The sequence below is a fragment of the Antrostomus carolinensis genome, unplaced genomic scaffold (genome assembly GCF_000700745.2).
Source record: "Antrostomus carolinensis isolate BGI_N321 unplaced genomic scaffold, ASM70074v2 scaffold6865, whole genome shotgun sequence".
Classification (NCBI taxonomy): domain Eukaryota; kingdom Metazoa; phylum Chordata; class Aves; order Caprimulgiformes; family Caprimulgidae; genus Antrostomus; species Antrostomus carolinensis.
The window spans coordinates 161-19,229 of NW_010314148.1; the positions used below are offsets into that span (position 1 = coordinate 161).

Here is a 19,069-nt window from a genome sequence, read left to right on the forward strand (position 1 = left end):
GGCAAAGGAGCGGCCAGGGTCGAACAGTAGTCACAACTAGATTTTTAAAGCCCCTGGTCTCTGTTAAAGCCTCACAGCATATTGTCAGAGGTATCGTGGACCGGAACACAAAATGTGGTTGTGTACATCACTACCAGCTAAGTAAAAATCTAGGAAAAAAGCAGATGTAGCACACATGCAGCATTCATGGCACAAATACACTGTGGAATTTTTCTTTTCTACTGAGATTTAGTATATGTCTTTGTATTGCTTGGAAGGAAGAAATGGTAATCAAGTAGTAAGGCAAAGTAGCATCAGAGATGTTGCTCATCTAGCTGCTCTGTTCTTTTGTCTTTTACTTTCTATTCTTCTGCTCCCATTGAATCCTTTCTAGGTCAGACATTCAAAGTAACATCACAGGAAGCTACCAAGCTGAGTCTGGCATTCTCAGGGCCTCCACTGACTTCTGCAGAGGTGAGTGAAAGCCCCTGCAGACTGTGAAATTGCAGCATGTGTGACAGATTTCAGGAATCTCTAGGTTCAGTTGACTAAAACAGAGTCATTTGGTTCAACGCAAACAAGGAATGTTGGTATGAGCTATGCATTGTAGAGTGTATTAATCCAATTCAAGAACTGCCTAAGGAACTGATTTCCGTGAGTTAGAGAGACATACTAAGTAGAAGTATAGTGTTCTTTGACATCTACAGCTGGTTGCTGATAGAGACAGGATATTGGGCAATACAGACCTAACGAAGAATATGGAATATTTTTGCTGTTAATTGAGAGGAGTTTATCTTACCTGTGTTTGGAGGAGAAAAAAAATGACCTCTGGTACAGACTAATGATCTAAGCTACTTCTTCCTCTCTGATGTATGACCACCACTAGGGCATGTTTTGTTACCAAATCATGAGATGGCTTATGATGTATACAGCTTGCTTACTATATTTTCTTGTGCTGTATTTGTTTGTCAAACAAGTTGGCCATTACTATGCTTCCCTTTTCTCAAAGCAAGCTGAATGTAAGTGATTGCTTGTGAGACTTTCTAGATGTTGTGCAGCCACACACTACTCACGGTTAATCCTTTTGCCTATCCATTTTCAGGATTGCCAGAAGCTGAGTGAAGATGTCCAAAATGCCATTCTTGCAGTTGCCACAGTGTACTACTGGCTCCCCAAGGGCCAAGGTGCGATACTGACAGCAGAGCAGTCACCGCTGGTTCTTTCACCTCTCTATGAAAAAACCCCAGTATTCCAGAGCCCAATGTGGGATCTTGCATCTGCAGGAAAGCAAGTTATTAAGAGCAGGTGGTCCCATTATCAGCTATTCTATAGACTTGCAGCATTTTTATGAGTGAACCCCTTGTCCATCTGCTTCTGCAAATGTCTATCTGTGAAAGAGCAATAATACAGGAAATTGTGTAGTTGACTGAGCATTCATATTTATAAAGTCTTGAGATCCTTGTCCAAAGTCCTTTTGAAACTGGGAAACATGTTGATTCCTTCAAAATACCTGTAAATTAATTTATATGGTGTATCCACACAAACACAACAGTCTGTGTGTTAATCTTCAGCAGTTGCTTTCTGTTGGTGCTGACTTTGTGGCAACTTTCTTGCTCTTTCTCAATCTCAACCAGGTACTACTCTTCGGAAGATGGTACGAGATGCTACTGCTGAAGTAGTGGAAGGAATGATCCAACTCACAGAAGCAATTCTCAGTGCTTCATTGGAGAGGTAGGAATTTTCCAGGAAAAAAAAGGAACAAAAAATTATACGTATACTTGCTAGGAAGCAGTAAGTGCAGACTGCTTCCTAAGGAAAGGAGGGAGGCAGAAGCAGAGCATTGTTACAAGGCAGGAAGAGGCAGTGTCCTCACCAACAAAGACCCTGACCCCCACTATCTGAGTGAGCAGAGCAGTGCTGTTGAGGGTAGTGAGGTTCAGTTGAGAGTCGAGATAACAAGACAAGCCTATTGTGATGATGTCAAGCTAGAAAGTCAGGCCAGCAAGTCAAGATCAGGGTCAGGTCCAGAGAGAGTAATGAGCACCAGACACCATCCAGTGATTGCCCAGCGTGTCCATTACAATGAGTTGGGTCTGAGGTCGATGCAGGAAGGTCAAATCAGTGGGTCAGGATCCAGGTCAGAGTCAAGGGAGTGTGAAACTGGATGCAGACATTACTGCTACACAGCTCTGATGTAGCACAAACAGTGCTACAGACTCAGTGAAAGAATCTCAGGGTAAAAGCATCTCCTACCGTAAGGAAGGGCTGGCCCTTACTTCTTTCTTTCTTCACAATACCTCCTATCAGCAAAGGAACTGACCTTGTACTTGTCAAACTGAACTCTTCAACTGGGCCACCTAAACTGCTAGGAGGGTGGAATACACTCAAGGCCCTGACAGTACCCTGTTGTCCCAGAGACTGAATCAGGTACATTACCCTACATGGAGAATAGATTTTCATCCTGTCTGTGGCAAGGAAAGATGCTGGGAGCGGGATTCCTATGAATGTGCTGGATAGCATTTGCACTGTTTGGCAGTTTTTGCCCTTGGAGTGAACTGTCATATGCAATGTTTGTGCAACTTTGTAAAGCTAGTTATTGGACCACTAGAGGCTGCTTCCTTTCTTCCCAGTTTGCACACTACTACCCTTAGGCAGTAGTCAGCAATCTCTGATACAGATTTCTGATTTGCATAGATTCTGAAAGATAAAAAAGTATGCCTAAGCACCTTGAGAGGCCTTCATAAGAGGCTCCTACTTCTTGTTCCAATGGATAGTTGAACTCAGTAGGAGCCAGCGCTTCTTGCTTTACATGGGTAGGAGATACTAGGGACAAGATGGTTGGTGACATAGACATCAGAGCTTCTGCTAGTGTGCATCATTTTTGGTGCAGAAAATAAAAACAGTCTAGTAGAGTGATGTTCCTGAGTCTTAACTTTGAGAGCTTTGCTTTGTTTCAGCTTGTCTCAGGAACAGCTTGTATCAACTGGTGGTGTGTGGGAGGCATGTGAGCGAGTGTCCAATCTGCCACGAGGTGAGTATTATATATTCAGAACAACAGAACTAGGATGTGCTGTCCTGCAGTATCAGGAGTCCTTGCAAGGTGCATTCTATCAAGTACAATGAAGGCTCACTCATTCTGCAAAACCTGAATGTTTTTGGAATGTATAAGCTTGGAAACCAGACCCCATTATTTGCATGGCAACATTGCAGCTCTGAGCTCTGCAAAAAGTTTAATCTTAAAATCTAATGATCACAAACCTATATGAACATTATTGCAAGCTGATTTGAATCACTGCAGTGTCACATTTTTCGTCCTTTTGCTTTTGCAGATAACCAGGCAGCAGTTGCGTCAGCTTTGGCTGCATGTCTAGGTGTGGTCAAGGATGCTCTGGAGGAGATGGAACGTGTAAGGAAGCCCCTAAGCCTTTGAGGAACCTGCAGTGAGGGATTGCAGTGATAGTTCAGTGATGAAACACAGGGATTGTTTTATATACAGACTTTGATTTAAATTTGTTCTGATATGAGCTAGATTATTGTATTATGATTGGATCTTAATGAGTTTTTAAACTCAAACCTGGTTTACTTTCTACAAGGTTTCCACAAAGCCACGTCCTGAATTATGGAGGGGGGGTGGGGTGGGACAATGAGGTGGTTTAGCTTGATGTAAGACTGGCACTGTTTGTCAAGTTCTTGCTGTTTGCTGTGTTGAATTGGAGTGGGAGGTTGTTTTTTTCTTAATCCAGTCGTACTAGGATTAACAGAATCTGGCAACTGACATGCTGGTTGGAGGGAGACTCCACCATAAATTATTAATATCATTTCTTGATTATGTTTTCCCTTTCCTTCTGGGTATTGCTGGAATTGATGTTAGGCTCTGGGTTTTCAGTGCATCTGTGTTCTCAGGCTCTGGTGGAAGGGCAAGACCCCTACAGTGACATAATGGAAGATGAAGAGCTGGGCTTTCGGGGCAACAGAGATACATATTGGTCAGAAGCTGACCGGAAGCTGCTTAGCTCCTGCATGGGATTAATGAAGGCTTCTAAATCCTGCCTGAAGAAGGTCTTGGGGGTAGTGAAGGCTTATGGAAAAGCTGATTGTCCAGAGCAGATTGCTCAGCTGGATGATCTTGCAGACATTGCTAATGAGATCAGTCCAAGGTAAGCAGGTCTCTCCCCATGCTCCTTTTTGCTCCAGAGCAGTCCCTATCTTTTCTTGAGGTCTAGAGAATGGATTAGGAAAACCTTTATCATATTGAAGCTGTGAGCAGATGATGGAAGCAGGTGTGGTGGGAGGATTATTACAAGATAGGCTGTTGAGAGTTGTGCAAGTTAGGAGAGGAACGTACATTGCGGCTTGGAGGTGGAACTGTAGCCATGTCTCATTCTAAGGTGAGAGTGGCACACAGACGTCTGAGGAGGCAGTGAGATGCATCGCATGGGTATGACTGACGTTCTCTTCTTGTCATGCACTGCTGTTCCTAACTTAGATTCAGGGTGGCTGTAGGCTTTGGCCAGGATCCATGAGTTGTGCTATCAGGACCTTTCTTCAATGCTCCCCTCTCTTCTATTCTAGTGTTGATGAGCTGGCACTGAGCATGTATCCACCTATGAACCAGCTGGCTGTGCGACTCAATGTAAGTATCTGCAGCCTGCGTGCAGGTCTACTCACTTGGCTGTAGAGAAGAGGAAGAAATCAAATTGGAGAGCTTATATGACACTCGGGGAGAGGTGGATGTTGTTGACAGTAACAAGTTCTTAGGGATGAAGAGTCCCCTTTGGTCCTTGCACACTTAGCTTCCTTCAGGTGGAAGCGCATTCCTTATCTTTACTTCTTCAGGGAAGAGCATGGCTACTTGAGCTTTGTCTCTGAACTAGAATCCATAGAGACATCCAATGGCAGTACCTCAGGGAAGTGAGGTCTAAGACTGCTGATATACTGCATGTGTACTTCCTTCCTTGGGTAATGTAGACTTGCTCAAATAAAGTTATCTAAATTAAAAATACAAATTAAAAATTCTCACAGTAAGAATGGGTATGCACTGAAACAAGCTGCTCAAAGAAGCAGTGGCATCTCCATCTTTGTCAGTACTGAAAACTTGACTGGGCAAGGCTCTGAGCAACCTGACTGAACTTCCAGGTAGGCCTTGCTTTGAGCAGGAGGTTGTACTAGATGATTTCCAGGGGTCCCTTGCATCATTAAGTATGTTATCTCATATATGAGATTTTTATTCTTAACTCTGGTTTCATGCATTTGGCTGATGACTTGATTTTGGGGGGTAAAAAATAATATATTGCTTAATATCAAATTGCATTACAGTCAATCACTTGCAATTTGATGTCTTGATATCAGTTACCAATTTATAATAGGCTTATCTTTTTTTAAAAAAACCCAACAATTTAAAATATGCTTTAAAAAACAGCCCCTCTTTATTTTCACCTGTCCCAGCCAGCAGTAAGACACTCCCAGCACAGCAGTGATAGATAGCTTCCCCTACTTTTTCCCATGTTTGTCTCACTTTATTTCCCTTTTGTTTCTTTCTAGGCTGCTAAATTGGCTTCAGTATTAAAGAAAGTCTTAGAGATTACAAAGTAAGTATGAGTTACAGTTTTGTAAGTGTGTGTTCCCTGCTAGGAAGGTTGATATCTTTCTACCTCCTGTCAAAGATGACTCATTTCTAGACAGTAAATTCTGTCATTTTGGAGTCATTATGATGTTATTTAGTCATTAAAGGATGGGAGTAAGAAAAGAATGGTAGGGATGAAAGTAGTTCCCACTGAAGACACGCACATATGCATTAAGGTTTGGGACTAGAGACATGAATTTGGGCTGTTCCTTGCTCAAAGCACTCTGAGGCTATAGCAGTCCTGTGTTAATGCTGTGGTAATTCAGCACTTCACAATACAGATGTGTTGTCTGGATGCATAGATATAAGACACCCAGGAGGCTTTCCTAATGAATTTCCTCCACTTTTGCAGGACAAGCCATGTATGTCCACCATCAGAGGAAGGCTGGGTGCAGTTTCTAACTGGTGCAGTAGATCACAACATGAACAAAATCAAGAACTTTACACAGGGTCAACTTTAGCTCTTCCATGTCTACATGTATTGCTGCCACTGGCTCTGGCATGTGCTTTTCCAGTGAATCTTGCTGTTCTCCAGCTACTGGGAGAATGATGAGAACAATGTTTTTAGGGGATAACTTTACTACCACTTGGCAAAACCCTCCCAGGAAGTTGCTCTTGGCCATTGCAGAAGGTGTCATTTTGCTTGGATTCCTGGGATGGTGCAGTGCTGCATCTTAATGCTCTGAATGTGCCCCATTCTTCAGGCATTACAACTACGATGGGGTTCAAAGAACAATAAAAAAATTGCTAGATTTGCATGACTGGATTTATCTGTCTTCAGATAGTAGAGGGTATATACAGAAGGAAAAGTTCTTGCCCCTTTTGCAGACAGCCCAACGAACCATTAAAAAATATGCACCACTGCTGCTGTTTCCTGTCTAACCTTAGAGAAGAATCAACTATCGTTCTTGTTTCTGTTTCCTCAGAGGGCAGTAGAAAATACTGTTTACTACTTTACCAGCATCAAGGATCTGTAGGGTGATAAGAATGTATCTCTAGAGAAATGCTACATCTGTTACCACTTTAAAGTTCTAGCATATCCTTTTTTGCAATGGGTAGGGAAAAATGACTAAGCAGTGCTGGATTCAGTACGTATGCATGATGAGAAATGCAGCTTCTACTTGAGCATTTATTCAGATGGATAAATGAGCACAGTGGCAGATAGGAGAGAGTTGAGTTTGTACAAATAATCAAAAACAGAAATGGTTTTAAATATAACTTTAATTAAACTATTAACATCTATGCTTGCCTGGGATCAGGGCACAGATCATGACCACTCTTTTGTAAACAGGACAGCAGGACCTGTTCTAAGTTGGACATCAGGCAGCTGCAATGTCAATAGTTTTGTAGCTCTTCAGGTTCTGGAGTTGAAGGCAGGTAAGATGTGCAGTGAGTCTTCTAAGCCCTGCTTGGGTGGGGGTGAACAGGATTTGCAGCTGTTGAGTGCTTTTAGGTTGCACAGAGCCCATCCTGAAAGGCGAGAAGAGATTATACAGGAAGCACACCTCTTTGTATTTCTGGTTCCCAGGGCCCAGGAGATGCATTTGCTAGACAGGACTGTAATGCCAAAAAAAGTAAAAAAAAAAAAAAAAAAGGCAGCCTAGCAGTTATCTAAACTACCACAATGGCCTAATGCAGCTTCTTGAGAGAAATGTGGGGTTTTTTTCATGTGAAGGAGAACATGCCTTTTTGGATGACTTGGCTAAGTCAGGTTTGCCTCGTTCTTCGGTAGAGAAGGGCAAAACTGTAAAAATTGTAACCAGGGACTATCCTTATTGTTGACAGTGGGTGATGGGTAGAAAGATAAGTCACAAACAGTATAGTTTTACCCAACTTATGGATGTTCAAGTGGCTAGCTAAAAAGCAATTGATTTCTCAACAGCAAAAATTTCTTAATTCCATAGGTCTTTTCAGTGACCTAAAACTGTTGTCTTATTTAATGTGTATTTCTGCCGAAGTCTTGTGGTACTTCTCTTGTTACCCTTTTTGTTGTCAGGGGACTTTCCTTCTGCTGTCTAGGCCTTTGGGGTTGAAGCTTTTGCAAATGTCATATGGGCTTCAACTTATGTATTACACATCTGTTGAAAGTTCTGTTATCTGGCTTTTTTTCCTTTTCAGTGTGAAAATCTTCTGTATTATCTGTAAATAAAGGATGGGATGCCTGGGCCTTACATGTTGTAGCAGTCTCGTCCTGCCACATTGTTGCCCGCTTATTTTGGGGGACAGCCTGTCCTGTGCAAGGGTTTCTCTAGCTTGTATTTTGACTCTTTTTCCATTTACTGTTCTTAAGTCAGTCAGTTTGCACTTACCTGTACTTTCTTTGTCTATAAATGAGCCCTCGCCCTGCAACCACTATCATACACTTCTCCAAGGGTTCGATGAGAGGGTTCAGGAGGCTGATCTTTGCTGTGCTTGGTTGATATTGTACCATGTTTTCTGGAAACTGTTGAAAGAAGGAAATGAGCTGAAACTGAGAGAAGGAAAGAGATTTTTCTATGGTTAAAGGGAGATGATTTTTTTTTCAGTGCCAGAGATCTCAGCCTGAGCTGCCAGTTGCCAGAAGAGCTTATTTTCTTCTCGACTACAGTTTTTTGCTATAGTTTCTTTCTGCAGCCTCTGATTTCCAGACTGGTGAGTTAGGAGTCATCGGAATTTCCTTATGCTCACACATAGAAAAGGGAGAAGTGGGAGTACTCTATACAACAGTGTGGCCCAACTTACCTTTCCCAAACTGATGTCTTGGTGCTTTGAAAGAACACAGCCTGAGAAGAGTCACTCAACCAGCAAAATTTTTTTGCTACTTATGACTATGAAAGCTGCTACTTTCACACTACTGCAGTAACAGAATAATAGACTGATCTAACCTCAATAGTGAGAGAAGGATCACAAATGCTGATCTCTTCCTGAGCAAAGTATATGTAGAAGGAGTCCTCGTCTCTCAGCATGGCAGTCAGCCTAAGCAGATGGTTCTCTCCCAGCTGTTTTCTGTACCGTGAATAAGGCACAAAGACCTGCAAGTTGTTAGCTGGAATAGAGAGTGGTGAAATACAGATGATGAATGCAGTCTGGTCTTAGCCTGCTTAGCACATACGAGTGTTTAGTGCCCAACATTGTATTAAAAGCTGCAGCATTTAAAAGCTTAAGTGATCCCAATTGGATTTTCAGATTCAAAATCTCTTAAGGTGATGTTGCCAAAGTATTTTATTTCAGTCTCCTACAATCAACTATTCAGCTAGCCTTTTGTAAATTTATGGCTAAGTGCATTTTTCTTCAAGTGAGAGGACTAGATATTCTTTTCTAGCCATGCATGTAGTAGAGTCTTTACCTTCATTGCTTTTGAGGATCAAATGAAACTCTTCCTTCCAAAGCTGGGTAACAGGCACACCATTATAATGTACAGACTGGGCCCCAATTACCAGGTGAGTAACCTTTTTTCCACCACTGTGGTTAAACACTTCAACGGAAAGTGGAACATCTTGTCCCAGTAGCAGAGAACCCTTTGACTGGAGGTGGATGAAAAGATTAACTGGCTCTTCCAGAGCAGTAGGAATGGAGCTAAACTGTGTTTTGCTGCTGCTGTTTGTCTCAAGTTTCTGTATCTTTCTGTAGACTTTGTCAAGTACTTCTTTTTCCTGAAGAGAACCTGTCACATAAAAAAGGGAGTACATATTTTAGTATCCTTTCCTGTTTACTAGTGTGAAGCAGTAAATGCAGAAGGATGGTGTTGAGTTATCCTGGCAGTACTGTAGACAGCTTTTTCTCAGAGCATAGAGAGGAGGTATCCTGTTATGCTTCTGGTTGGAGCACTTTGAGAATTTCAGCTGATGACATTCATTGGATGTACCTGAAAGATTCTACTTTGAAAGATTTGTCATAGTTTTTAAAGCACCTTGGTGCTAACATCTGTCAGAGTAAAAGAGGCAGTTGCCTCTTTAACTATAGATGTAGCTAGGGCACAGTGCTATGTTCTCTTGTGATGGACTGCAATCAAGGAGACAATGTGCCATAGGCTAAGATGAGATGGTACAGTTGGGTCAGGGAAACAGCACTCAGTAATAAATTATGAAGGGGGAGCTACTTTTGGAGCGGGGAATTTAGACAATATCTGAGAGCACAACAGTCCTCTTCAGAAGACTGGAGTCTAAAATAATGTATCTATACGTACTGCAGGGGTAATCGGAGGTAAATGTACAGAGTGTACAATAACAGAAATCAGGAAAGAAAGTTTTCCAGACAGGAAAGTGCCTGGTGAAGAAAGGCCTGGCCTTCTAGACAGCTGTTTAATGTAATGAAGCAGAATGGAATCTGGGGTATGACCTGCACTTTGGTTCTGTAGACAGCAAGAGTAAGGTGTTCTCGTGCCATTCAGGAAGGGGAAGTAGTGAGAAGTGGATGACCCTAATGCTCTGGTATGGTTCTGCTCTCTAGTCCTTTCCTCTTCACTTTTAACACTGGCAGGGAATATGCTCAGCCATTGCCTACCCCATACCTTCAGGATACTTGTAGTTGTGTGTGATGTCCTCACAGCGTTCACTGCCCACACTCTTGGTACTGATGTTGTTGCCAGTGTACTTTGTGCCACCGAGAGCTGGCTGGAGGGTGTCATCTGCTTTTTGTATCCAGACCTGGCACTTGGCATTGATGGCAGCAAAGAAGTAGCAGACGTCATAATCAACTTCTGTGTCCCCTTCCTTGATCGCTTGAACAGGGGCTGGCCCACAAAAGGATGGACCTGAAAGAGAAAACATGGCCCAGTTAAGATTCAGATGCTTCACCAACTAGATCCATGCCTAGTTTAGATCTATACTGTGTGTGGTGAAGTATCTGGTTTAGGAGGACATTAAGGAGCAGTGCTGTGATAGAACTCTTATTGCTACACAAGCTGCAGAAGCCAAACAGATGAATTATGATTTAGTGCTTAAAGTAAACAGGGTGAGTCCCTGTCCTTTTCCATCCTTTGCATTGCAAGTTGGGGAAGGGAAGAATGTCAAACTGCTTTATTTGCTCCCTGCTCCACTCCCCTTCCCATCCCCCTGAGCGTATCTTTGATATCTTACCTTTGCTTTTTTCCTGGCAGGTGGCATCCAGTGCCTGCCACCCACTGTACTCTGGTAGCAGGTCCCCTCGAGCCATCCAGCATTCATTCCAAACATGGAAAGTCCTGCAAGAGACAGCATCACGTGCCTATATGAAGGGACTGAGCCATGAGGTACAGTAAAGTTTTAGCCAAACCACAGACAATTAATGCTCCTTTGAAAGAGCTTAGTGCATGCTGAGGAGAGCAGAGACTGTGGTTTTTGACACAAGTGGAGTTTCTCTAGCTGGACTGAGCTATCATTCTTCTTTTGTGGGCTCTAGGAATAGGGCACTCGTCAGTTTGGGTTGCAGTGATTTCTCAAGAACAAGTCATATAGACAGGATCTCAGCTGAGCTGTCACCTACCCACCTCCCTGCAGCTGGTTACCTCTTTCTTTTCCCCTCCTCTATCCCTTCCTAGATCCAGATATTGTCTCAAATTCTTGCTTGGGCCCTGCTATGTTTTCTTACCAGACACGGGCGCTTTCTTTATTTTGTATAAGCAGTGTCCCATCTTCGTCATAATACTCATTCACACTCAGTCTGCTGTTAGTGTTGTGAGCCCATGTAAAGCCTGTGACCATCCTGGTAGGAATTCCGAGGCACCTCAGAACTGTACAGTAGAAAGAGCTGTGAGTCAGTTGTACATCCTGCCCTAAGAGTGCCAGTGCTGACAGATATAGAGCCTTTTTTGGTGCAAGGCCTATGAAGAGTGGCATCAGGCCTGCTGTTAGGTCTTTGCAAGAGGCATTGCCCCCCCCAGGAAATAAGCATAGGTGCATTCAGTGAATGATGCATACTGATAACTTTTTATCTCAGAGCTAGTGATGCTAATGTTGATGATAAAACTCTGATGATCTGCCTCTCAGCTAAATATTAAAGATTACTGTGACCTATGTTAATCCAGGAATTAAGGCATATGCTAGAGGTTCTGCAGACAAAATAAGGCTTTGCTCAAAACAAAAGTCTTCGAACCACCACTGTACCTGAACACATGACAGCAGCAAACACCCAGCACTGCCCGTAGCGGACAGGCTTGCATTGCTTGGCAACCCACTGCCGGAGGATTGCGCTGCTTCCCAGCCACTTGGAAGGAGGTGTCCCATTATAGTATTGCCCAGTCCCACATTCTGTCAGGATTCCTCTAAACTCATCGCAGTTCAGCTGCAGGGAAAGAAGAGAGAAAGTCTAATGAATTGCATGTCTTCAGTAGGTACGCCTAGTCCTGTTTGATGAAGCTCCTCCCAGGGCAGATGAAACCAAAAGGATTTTTTTGTGCAAAGCATGATCATGGCTGAGCAGAACAGGTGCAGTGGTCTTCCCTGAGATTTATTTGGTAAGTGTACTGCCACTGCTAAGAAACTCCTGCAAGACTATTTGTCATCTGCAGGAATATCAGGAAGGGCTGGAGATGGGCAGGATGTGTTGTTTGGAACAGCCCTAGCCAGTCTTCCTGTTTGGTCAGTGGGTTGCCATAAACTGGGATTGGGAAGATGCTGGCCTTCGCTTTGCGTTCAGGTCTTCTCTGCTAGGGTCACTGCTGCTGTCTGCTCTTCTTACCATGGCAGCAACTGTGCGACAGATGTAAATAGGGTTCTTGCGCTGGGTGTGATCCTTGTCTTGTTGATGGCGTTCACCTACATCCAGCAGTGTGAAGCAGATGTCAACAATATCCTCCTCCAACTGAAACAAGAACATATAATTTCAGGAAATTTGGCCTAAACATTTTTTCTCTGGAATTGCTGCAAGAGTTTGTAGCTGTGATGCAGGTTATTTCTCCCTTCTGCTGATAGTCTTATAAAAAGTGGGCTGTGGAGTAGAGCTCCAAGCAGAGATTTGAAGGGGGAGTACAACATACTAAAGGCAGACCTACAGCTTCATTGAAGCAAGGTGGGAAATGTATTAGCATGATACTGCATCCTGTAACTGAGGGAAACTAATGTTTTTCTGGAGCACTCTCTATGTTGACACAGAGGTACTTTTGTGATCTGGTGGCACTAAAGTGGAATAAAATCCTATTCTGATCACTGGCTGTGTCAGATGGCCTTGGGCAAATTGGAAGATCTACTTGTCCTTGCTTTACCTGTAGAATAGAGACAGTATTACTAAGCTCTGTTAAATGCTTTTATATATCTGTTAGTGAAAGGAAGGCTCACAAAGCCCAGATGTAGATCAGTGCATTTCTTCATAGAGCACAGCCTGAGAAGGTAAAAATTACATACAATGGGTTATGAGACTTAACACAGGTCCCTGTTCTCCTGCAGAGTCTTAGACAAAGACAGTGAGTGTAGTGAGCAAGTTCTTTCATCACAGCCACAGTATGGAAATGGGTAGCATCCTGTATACACAGGAGGTATCCACCCTTCCTCTGGTGGCTTTAAGAGAGCACAGACATATTTGCCCTCTTGCTTACCTGACTGAAGTCCCAGGGTTGTGCTAGGGCTGCATTTTCAGTCCCCCAGTAGGTGATACCCTCTTGGTTCAAAACATACTCCTGCCGCTGTGCCTCATTAGCCAAGAACACCTCATCATCTAGATTAGAGGAAAAAATCGTCAGGAAGAAAGCATTCCTGGTCTCAGATGCACTTGCATCTCTTACATCAGCAGACTCCACTGCACTCCAAGGACTTCAACAGTCCTTGGCATTCTGCCCTGGAAAAATGTCACATATTCTGAATCAGACAGGATAGTGGAATTTCATTGTCATCTCGTTCCTTGTTCAAAAAGTTCCTCCAGACTTAGGCTATTGCACTAGCTAGGTCTTCTACTCTCCTGGCTCTTGAATTCTCTGTTCTTAAGAAAAATACAGTGGCCTTAATCAGATCAATTATAATCCCGACTTATCTTAAAATCTTTATATATTAAAGGAATCAAATATTTATATTTATCAAATATTTTTCCCTTAAGAGGAGGACAGGGCTCTGGCAATGCAGTACTCCAGGAATGGGGCAGAAGTGCTGAGCCAGGCAGCTCTGAGCTTTTATTAGCCCCTACCTCCTTCCTAAGGTGCTGTGAGGAGCAGGGCAGGAGTGGTAGGAAGCCCTAGGTGGGTCAGCCTCAACCTCCATGGAGGCAGCATGCCAGAGCTCAAAAGCTGTTTTTGTGAAGTGTCTGATCCCAGCCTGCCTTTCTGTTTCTGACCACTTACCTTGGCACCAGGGATTAAAAAGAACAGTGAAGTTGCCCAGGAGACAGTAAGACTTGGAGGCATGTAAAAGCAGAGTGTACTGGCCAATGGGAGCATTGGCAGGCGTGTTCACAGAGATGGTCCAGAAGCATGGGTCCTGTTCTTCCAGTGTTGCGCTCCATTGCTTCTGTTCTCCCCGACTGGAGATGGGAAATTCAGTCCGAGTTCCATCTGCTTTGGAAGGATGTGGTCCTGCAACCAAAGAAATCTGGTTGTGTCTATTCCGGACATGCATCCTCACCCCATGCAGATTGCAGGGACTTTGTCTATATCTGCAGCCATGACTCTCCTTTCTTGTGAGAGAGTCTTAATCATTTAGCAGCTTAATGCCTAGTGAATCTTCCTAAGGCTAGTACTGCACTTGGGCCTCCATGTTTGAAAGTGGGATGTGTATTTCATAGACTTGTAGAAACCAGGAACAACCAGAATGGTGCAGACCTGCTGCTCCTGGTGTTCAGTGTCTTTTAACAGAAGTCATAAATTCTCAGATTATGATAAAACAAGCTGTGGCTGAGTGCTTCTGTCCTTCTCGGGTCTCACTAGAAAACATTCTGAAAAAGAAAATGTCTGTAACAGGCTAGCTAAGTTTGAATATTCCTAAACCAAAAGCCAGGAGAGAGGAGAGATCCTGTGAGTACTTTCAAATCAGAGAGTAGTGAACCTGCATTGGTTATTGTGCTGCAGTGTCTCTTCTGAACAGAGATCTAGTTTTGAACTTGCAGTCCCAGCAGCAGGAGACTACTCTGCCTTAGATAGAGTTCACTGGCCCCACTTCTAAATGTGGGCACCTCTGTCCAGCTCTAGAGGTGGCTTTTGCCACCAGCTGTGTTCTTTAGGTGAGTGGAGGACCAGAGCTCTGATAGGTATGGTGATGATATTACCTGTCTGTACTGTGAGGAAGGTCCTCTTCAGCTGCTGCAAGTAGCTGTGTATTGGAGCTGAGAAGCTCACGGTGATAGTGAATGGCTGCCCCCGCCTCACCATAAGCCTTTCAGTGCTGATTTCTTCTGTGTGGTGGTTATTGTTGTTCATTGTGATCTTGAAATCACATTTTTTGATGCTCAGATCTGTAGTGTGAGAAGATACAGAATAAATTTGGGGCTAGGAGGTGCCCATGGTCTGGCCCCAGGCCACATCCTGAGATACATAAACAGCTGATCATGTGTTTCTCCACTCAGACAGTACTCTCTTTCCTTTGAGACTTTCTGCCCAGTAACTGTAAGGGCCTTCACTCTTAGCTTGGTTGTTCTTGTGTCAAGCAGCTAATGAGCTGCCTTTGCTCATGCCTTAGCATCATGAAGTGAACCAAGTGACTATACAAAAGCTCTTTCCTGCCCAGGAGAGAACCATGGAACAGACCTGAGCATTCAAATGATAACACATATGGTTAGCACTGAATGTGCACCATGACTACATTTGTAGTCTTACTCTGTGTATTCCAAGGGCACCGGTGGCACTTAAAGCAGTATCTCTCCACGTGGATATGTATTTGAAATAGTGCACAGGAGACAAATTGTTACACCCCACTTGCAAGGTGGGTGCAAGCTCTTCCAGCAGTTACTGCACTATGTATGTCTCATATGCACCAAAGACCAGCAACTAGTGCAGACTTCAGTGCTGGTTCAAATGCAGTGTGGCTGTGTAGTCTTGGAACTATGCTGGATCACAGCAGATCAAACACCAGTTGTTCCTTCTTTGCACCACATTAGTTGTCAGTCTCACACCCAGAGCTGCAGGAGACAGAAGAGCTCCTCCTCCTGTCTCCTACACAGGCATGATACGTGTTTCTCTCCAGCACCAGACAAGAGAAAAAAACTTGTCACAATTTCAAGCACCTGATTTGGTGTTCAATGGCTGCAGTGTGATCATGTACTTGAGCTTTTCTTCTGGTTTTGGTGGTATTCTTAATCTTTCCAGACTTATTGCTGAGAAGCAGATAACACCGTGGTTTTTCTCAGCCTTGAGATCATCTTGACCTCACTTAGCTCTTCAACTCCCAGCTCATCACTAAGATTGTTGAACCTGTGGATTGTAACTGCTACCCCTTATATGCCCCCCATGCTGTCATCTACCTCCCTTTACTGATCCAGGCTCCTCCCTTTGTTTCAGCTAAAACAAACAAACAAACCCACAAAGCATCCTCCTCCTATGTTATTGCTCCTTTGCTAAAGCCAAGAAACTGCATCTAAAGCATATGCAGTTTTCATTGGTCTGCTCTCTCCTTATGTCTCCTTGCCTTGTCCTCTGCATTGATACCTTTTCCCACTGCTGTTGTCTCTTCTGTGTTTGTTGTGGGAGTCTCACTGGATTGTGTGATTTGTTTCTTTTTTTCCCTTATGAACTTTGTCATTTATTTTTTTCAGTGAATGATTCTGGTCTGGCTTTCAAATCCATTTATGGTGGTTCCAGTTCATAGCCCTGCACCTCTTTATGCTTTACAGAGCCAGCTCTGCCCTAGTGTATTTTTTTCACTCTGATGAAGATGTCTGTTCTGGCTATCTTGTAGACTGGTGAGTCATATGCAGTCTGGCTCTGTCTCCTTCATATGACTTTTCATGGATCTTATTGTTACTTTCTTCAGGCTTGCTTGGAACCTGGACCCTCTCCTTGCTCAAGTGGCTAAAACACTTAGTCATCTCTCTGCTTCGGTTTTGTATTCTGGCTTACCTTCCCCCACCCCCTGCCCTCTGTCCCCTCTGTTAAGGATAACTCTTGCCTTTGCTTCCAGACTCTCATGTCTCCCTTAGCTGCCTCTTACTCTTCTTTCAAACTCCTCTTAGGCTTTGATACCAGCTTTTGTTTGCTGTCCATTTTTGTGCAGTCCTCCATGCAGATTGAACTCCCTTAGCCTTTAGAGCACTTTCTTGACTCCTACCCTGTAAGAAGTTGACCTCTTCTACAAGCCTCATGAGCACTGTCTTGGATCAGGGACAGTTATTTTTCCTGACAGATAACTGGCAAATGCTTGGGACTAACCAAAGTGATTTTTGCTTACCTTGGCCCATGTCTAGTTCCCTGTACTGTCAAAGTCTTCAGCTTCTGCTTGCTCTGGTGGGCAATGACTCCTTCCTTCAGCTTTCTTTAAAAATTATCCACTTGCAAAGTTGTTTGCTCGATTCCTTTATACAGGGTGGGACGTGATGTTGCCACCTCTCCTTCAGCTTATCTTGCTGGCCTGCTGTGCAGAAGTTGAGGACTCGTTTATCTCTCAGACCACACTAAAGAGACCAACAGAAAGGGGTGACTTTTCCTGCCTACAGATGAAGTTAAGTTCCACAGCAGGATGTGAAGCCTTTATAGACAACCAGTGACAGTTTCTTCAAAGAGCTGTGCTTTGGGGACCCCAGAGTAGGAAATGCAGATCTCAGCTTGGCTCTAAGCAATGCACATAGTGTGTTTCAAATGCAGGTGTTGAAGAGCTGCTCTCCAACACTGACCCTAAGCTACACAGATCCTAAACCCTTCAAGGGGCAAAACCAAAAAGGTCAGTACATCCATTGCCCTTGTGCCTAATTAAAAAAAGTGAAACCACTTCAAAATGAGGAAATTTGTTAAAAGCAATGACTAAAAAACCTAGAATTTCTGTAGCATAATGCAAACTATTTAAAAATATCACACTGGGGACTTGAACTAAATACATTCTTAAAGCTGCCTTAATGTAAAAGGATTGGTAAATAATTGGACAAAAGACAGGAAATAAGACAGCAGAAAGAACAGTTTTCACTGTGGAGTGAGCAACCAATAGTTTTGCAGAAATCTATGATCTTACAGAGATTCATGAATAATTTGAGAAGCCAATAAAAAGACATGAGGTGGCAAAGCTTGCTCAGTTATTCTGAGTAGTAAAGATGAGGGAGGCATGACTAGGCCATAAAATAGCCAGTAGAGATCAGTGTAGGCACATATACAATAGGAAAAAAGGACCTGTATCTTACTTAAGCAGTGATGCATTCAGAGGTAGTTGTAGCCATTCCACAATGAGATTTTGATTTATTCCAGTTGGCTGCTACACGATGTGGTCCGCTGAGCTTGGTGTTTAGTATTACTGATGATACTAAAATGGTGCAACCATTTCTGTGTGTTGCTATTGTAACTGCACTGTCAAAATGTTGAGTTTGGATTGGTTCAGCTATTTTTCTGTATGCAACCAGCACTTTGCACATCTCTATGCAGGCACTCTGAACTTTTGGACATGTTGATAGGTATTTCTAAAGTATATGTACAAGTATTTGTGTTCCTTATATTATGGTGGTTAAAAGGTTGTTACACTAACAATGGAGTAGTATTTCTTCCATGCACTTGGCATAACTTTATTTGGAGTTCTGCACAGAAGTTCTCTCTTACTGGCTGTGTAGCTTCAGCACAACACTGTCTGTTGATAGTGGTATGTTCTGTGTCAGGAAGTAGGCAGATGGGCAATCTTTCCAATACAACGACAGGTAGTTCCACCATATTGGTCCTTCAAAGGTGTTGCCCTACGATTCTCCAGCAAAGAAGATCAGACACTTTGAAAAAGTATTAATTTCTTTAGTCTGAACTCTAAAGGGCAAATTCAGTAACCTTTTGACTTCCTTTGTCTTGCAGATGTGTTTTAAGGATGGTTCTTGCATATGCTTTCCAGAGAGCTATTGCAAGTTTCTGGCTCCAAAAAGATGAAGTCTTTTCAACAGGAACAACTTATCTTTGCTGGAGCTCCAGGAACAGCATTCATTATGACATTCTTTTGAAAAGACTGAGTTTGGTTTTTCCCTGCAAAATCCACCTCTCCTGTAAGTCCTTCCCACCGATCTCTCCAGTCACAAAGTCAGCTTAATACTAGGTTTATTTTTTAGGCTTCCTTTTACTCAAGAAATCAAAGCGTGTGAGCTTGAGCTGTCCTTTATTATAATATGCATTCCAGTCCTTTGTCCTACAGTTGCTAGCTGTGAACATAATTTTCTCATGCATTTAACGCACATTAATCATGCATCTGATCTGTACCATTGTTTGTAAAACTACAGTTGTAATAGGCTAGTGTTCTGCTTATGCTGATTTCAACCTCTAGACGTGAGGCTGCAATATTGTTAACATCAGTGTTAGCGTGTGTAACCTCATGTGTGCAAGATCCATGAAATCAACCAAGTGAATTCCCTTCTTCATTGTAAGGATTCTGTTAAAATTAGTATTTGCTTGCTCACAACTAACCACGTCCAAACCTGTACTTG

The 19,069-nt window shown here is 43.1% G+C and overlaps 2 protein-coding genes across 2 annotated transcripts; one reads left to right on the forward strand and one right to left on the reverse strand.

Annotated features, from left to right (window-relative positions):
- Window positions 1-373: 373 nt before the first annotated feature.
- CCNDBP1 (cyclin D1 binding protein 1) lies at window positions 374-6,359 on the forward strand (the record flags this gene model as incomplete). Its single annotated transcript, XM_010167529.1, has 9 exons — window positions 374-453; window positions 1,082-1,163; window positions 1,614-1,710; window positions 2,937-3,010; window positions 3,309-3,385; window positions 3,883-4,136; window positions 4,552-4,612; window positions 5,521-5,567; window positions 5,955-6,359. Coding segments are annotated over 9 exons (881 nt in total), but the record flags the coding sequence as incomplete, so codon positions are not given.
- Window positions 6,360-6,921: 562 nt separating this feature from the next.
- On the reverse strand, window positions 6,922-16,870 carry LOC104524598 (erythrocyte membrane protein band 4.2). Its single transcript, XM_010167530.1, has 13 exons — window positions 16,861-16,870; window positions 14,747-14,932; window positions 13,827-14,057; window positions 13,092-13,210; window positions 12,239-12,361; window positions 11,665-11,842; window positions 11,150-11,291; window positions 10,660-10,763; window positions 10,092-10,334; window positions 8,928-9,245; window positions 8,467-8,627; window positions 7,912-8,045; window positions 6,922-7,072 (listed from the first exon to the last, which is right to left on the reverse strand). The coding sequence occupies exons 1-13, from the start codon at window positions 16,868-16,870 to the stop codon at window positions 6,922-6,924; spliced, it is 2,100 nt and encodes a 699-aa protein (XP_010165832.1).
- Window positions 16,871-19,069: the final 2,199 nt, after the last annotated feature.